The sequence below is a fragment of the Eurypyga helias genome, unplaced genomic scaffold (assembly GCF_000690775.1).
Source record: "Eurypyga helias isolate BGI_N326 unplaced genomic scaffold, ASM69077v1 scaffold2406, whole genome shotgun sequence".
In the NCBI taxonomy this organism is placed as follows: Eukaryota; Metazoa; Chordata; class Aves; order Eurypygiformes; family Eurypygidae; genus Eurypyga; species Eurypyga helias.
The window spans coordinates 12530-16508 of NW_010257079.1; the positions used below are offsets into that span (position 1 = coordinate 12530).

At 42.9% G+C, this 3979-nt stretch overlaps 1 protein-coding gene across 1 annotated transcript in view; it reads left to right on the forward strand.

The window, feature by feature from the left end:
- Positions 1–3415, forward strand: part of LOC104511305 (interleukin-20 receptor subunit alpha-like) — a gene marked incomplete at its 3' end in the record, with an annotated part of 6054 nt that extends 2639 nt beyond the window's left edge. The window contains exons 3-5 of the mRNA XM_010153868.1: positions 884–1059; positions 2602–2746; positions 3276–3415. Coding sequence (XP_010152170.1) covers positions 884–1059; positions 2602–2746; positions 3276–3415 — 461 coding nt within the window. The remainder of the gene's footprint in view (positions 1–883; positions 1060–2601; positions 2747–3275) is intronic.
- Positions 3416–3979: the final 564 nt, after the last annotated feature.

Sequence of the window (3979 nt, forward strand, 5' to 3'; positions counted from 1 at the left end):
CACCTTAGAATCACAGAATCATTTAGGTTGGAAAAGACCTTTAAGATCATGGAGTCCAACCATTAACTTAACACTGCCAAGTCCACCACTGAACCATGTCCCTAAGCACCACATCTACATCTATTAGGTCTCTTAAGAACCTCCAGGGATGGTGACTCAACCACCTCCCTGGGCAGCCCCTTCCAATGCCTGACAACCTTTTTGGTGAAGAAATTTTTTCTAACATACAATCTAAACCTCCCCTGGTGCAACCTGAGGCCATTTCCTCATGTCCTGTTGCTTGTCACTTGGGAGATGAGAACAACACCCACCTCTCTACAGCCTTTTTTTAGGCAGTTGTAGAGAGCGATAAAGTCTCCCCTGACCCTCCTTTTCTCCAGGGTAAACACTCCCAGTTCCCTCAGCCACTCCTTACATGACTTGTGCTCCAGACCCTTCAGCAGCTCCGTTGACCTTCTCTGGACACGCTCCAGCACCTCAATGTCTTTCTTGTAGTGAGAGGCCCAAAACTGAACACAGTGTTTGAGGTGCGACCCTACCAGTACAGAGGGACAATCACTGCCCTGGTCCTGCTGGCCACACTGTTTCTGATGCGGGCCAGGATGCCATCGGCCTTCTTGGCCACCTGGGCACACTGCTGGCTCATGTTCAGCCAGCTGTCAACCAACGGGTCCTTTTCTGCAGTGTGCTTTCTTGCTGTAAAGGTCCTCTTAGTTATGTGATAAAATAATTTTCTACTAATATAAGTGAATTGTCTGAAGTCCTAGTTGGACTCCCCAAAGTATTACAAAAAATTAATATTATCCCCTTTAAGAAACCGCATGGTCAAATCAATGTGCCTCTACTGCATTTGACTACTTTTTGTACATGTTCATTTTTCCAGCTAAAATTGGTCCACCCGTGGTAAGTCTATCTTCTTCTGAGAAATCTATTTCAATCATTCTGACTGCTCCTGAGAAGTGGAAGAGAAGTCCTGAGGGAGAATCCATATCTCTGCTTCAAGTGTATCCTGGCCTGCAATACAACGTGTCTGTCCACAACAAAAAAACAAAGAAGCGGGTAAGCTTTGACAAGGCTGTAGAACTGTACCAGTTAAATCTGTGAGTACTGAAATGCACTTTGTCCATAACAGCAAGGATCGAAATAGGATTCATAGCCTTATAGGGCCTGTAGAATCATTCGGGTTAGAACAGGGCTCAGGAGGTCTGTAGTCCAAAGTCCTGTTAAAATCAAGATCAGCTGTGAGTTCAGACTAGGTCATTCAGGGTTTGTCCCGTTGCATCCTGAAAACCTCCAAGGATGGAGACTGCACAACCTGTTCCACTGCTTGACTTTCCTCTTGGGGAAAAAGTGTTTCGTTATAGCCAACCTGAACGTCCCTTTCGGAACATATGTCCATTGTCTCTCATCCTCCCACCATTCAGCACTGTGAAGAGCCTGGCTCCATCTTCTTGATGACCTACCAGGGTCATCCTGGGGGCTGCTGTTAGGTCCTCCTGAAGCCATCCCTTCTTACCCAGCTGGAACAAACCAGTCCTTCAGCTTCCCATCACAGGGCACATACTCCAGCCCCAACCATCTTGGTGATCCTCTACTAAATCCACTTCAGTTTGTCAGTCTCCCCTGTATTTGGGGGAACAAACCTGGACACGGTGTTCTAGATGCAGTCTGATGAGCGCTGAGTGGAAGGGGATAATCCCTCCCCTCCATCTGCTCCCTCTTCTGGTAACACAGCCCAGGATGCTGTTGGCTCACATTCAGCTTGCAGCCTGTCCCCAGTCCTCTTCAGCAGAGCTGCTCCACAGCCAGTCAGTCTACTGGCAATACTCACAACACATCGTGACAAATTGCATCCTTTGTCACCACATCAGAACATTTTTGTTTGTCCGTCTCCGCAGATTTGCATTTCATTATCAAGTTGTAGTTCGCAGCATAAACACAGTAGATGAGGAAGACTTCAACACTCATCGTTCTGTTCCTGTCCTCCAGACACAATCTCTGAATTTCCTGAAAAGCAACAGGAACTTTAGACCAAAAAGGTCACATTTGTCACAGGGAATATTAAACTGACAAGGTTAGCAATTGGAGGTATACAAAACGTTTTTTTTGTTTGGGGTTTTGTTATTCTTTTCAATAAAAATGCTGGACATAGAGCAATTACTTTACCTTGGATTCCAAGGTCTAAATAACACCCATTATTCTAAGGCTTCTGTCTTTGCCTGAATATCCCAATTTGAAAGATCTTATGGAACCCTAGCTTGTACCTTTCATTGGCCTTGGTGTCAGGACAGGACTGGAGTGATGCTTTAGCACTGTTGCAACATCAGCATGAAAATGTGAGCTAGTGATAGTACACGGTCCTACTTCATCTAAAATATGAAATTGTTGAGTAGTGATAGAACAATGATTGGATGGAAGATAAAATATTCGGAGAGGACATGCCCTAATTCAGGAAAAAAAGGATGCAGCTGGCAGTTCTGACAGTGTCATTATTCTTTCCAGAACATTTGTGTGCTTGTGACAACTTCTGTACATAAGATCTTTACCTTTCGCTAAGTGGGGAGTTAAAGGGGTAAAAAATTCCTTTTTTATGTCTTCCAGTGGTGGTTTTCCGTCAGCAACAACACTTTGGTCGTGCCCTGGTTAGAACCTGGAACAGCTTATTGTGTCAGTGCACAGATATATGTCACCACACCATTTTTGCAAAGCATGTTTTCTAAAGAACAATGCATTGCTACTTTGAAAGGTATGTGTAAGTGGGCAAATTAAAAAAAGAAGATGCAAGTTCAAAAAAACCACAGTGATTGAGCTTCTCCATTCTGAGAGCAAAAAGCTGCCTTTGTTTTTCCCTTCTCTGTGTATGTGCACTGATGAAAAAAATCTTTGCCTTTAACAAAACATAGCTGGGGTCTACTGACTGGAAGGTACGACAGCAGCTCTGGAGGAAAGGATCTGCATTCTTTGGGTCTTGGTGAATGGCAAATATTTTTTTTCTCCTGGAATGAGGTCTGGCTGTGGCAGAGCTGGATCAGTCTCAGGGGCCAGAGGTTAGCAACAGAAGAACCTGAGGGAGGAATTCATACTTCTTTCTGGAGTTTAATTTATAATTTAGATAATAATAATAATTTGTCCTGTTGCTCAAATGTAATTTTCTAAAATTTACTGCAAATTCCTTGTTTATGCAAAACACATCCTTTATCCAAAAAAGCAGTGTGGTGAATGCATATATGTTAAGAAGTTGCTCAGTACAATGAAAACTTTTGTTTTGTTAACAGATAAAACAGCAGAGGAGACTGTAACAATCGTATTTGGATGTGTTCTGCCTACCATGTTTGCTGTCCTTTTTATTTCAATGACATGCTATTGTGTGCACAGGTATATTCACGTCATCAAACAGAAACATCCAACAAACCTGGTAAGTGTTTTCTGTTGCAGGAGGTTGCTTCCAACCTTGGCACTCACGGGAGAGCTGTGCATTTTCCAGGGCTCCAAGTCAGCTGGGTGGAAACCATGGCTAGCTGCAAAGTTCATGTTGCCACTCAGATCAAGAAAAGAACATCACATTGAGGGTGATTAAATGCAAGAAAAAGAGCTAACAAGGATCAGAACAGAGCTGTTGGTTTGGGAGGAGTCGTTGCCATAAGTAACATCAGAGGTGGACTGGGGCAAGTTCTGTTAGGAAGTCAGCACTCCCTAAATGGATATGGAATGAAGCACAGTAGAGATTCAGCGGACAAAAATTATTAATTGATTGAAATCAGAAACAAGGAGAGAAGATAATTAAGCGGTGCAGAAACCCCATTATCTTTTCTTGGACTGTTAGTTGGTATTACCACATTTTACCATTTAATTGTGATTATGAAGTATTTAGCACGTGTGCATCATACAGATAATGTAATCTGGATTTCAAGAATACTTTCAAATACTGCACCATTTCCTAACACCCAGAAATGTACTAAGAAATAGATTCTGTCATTTA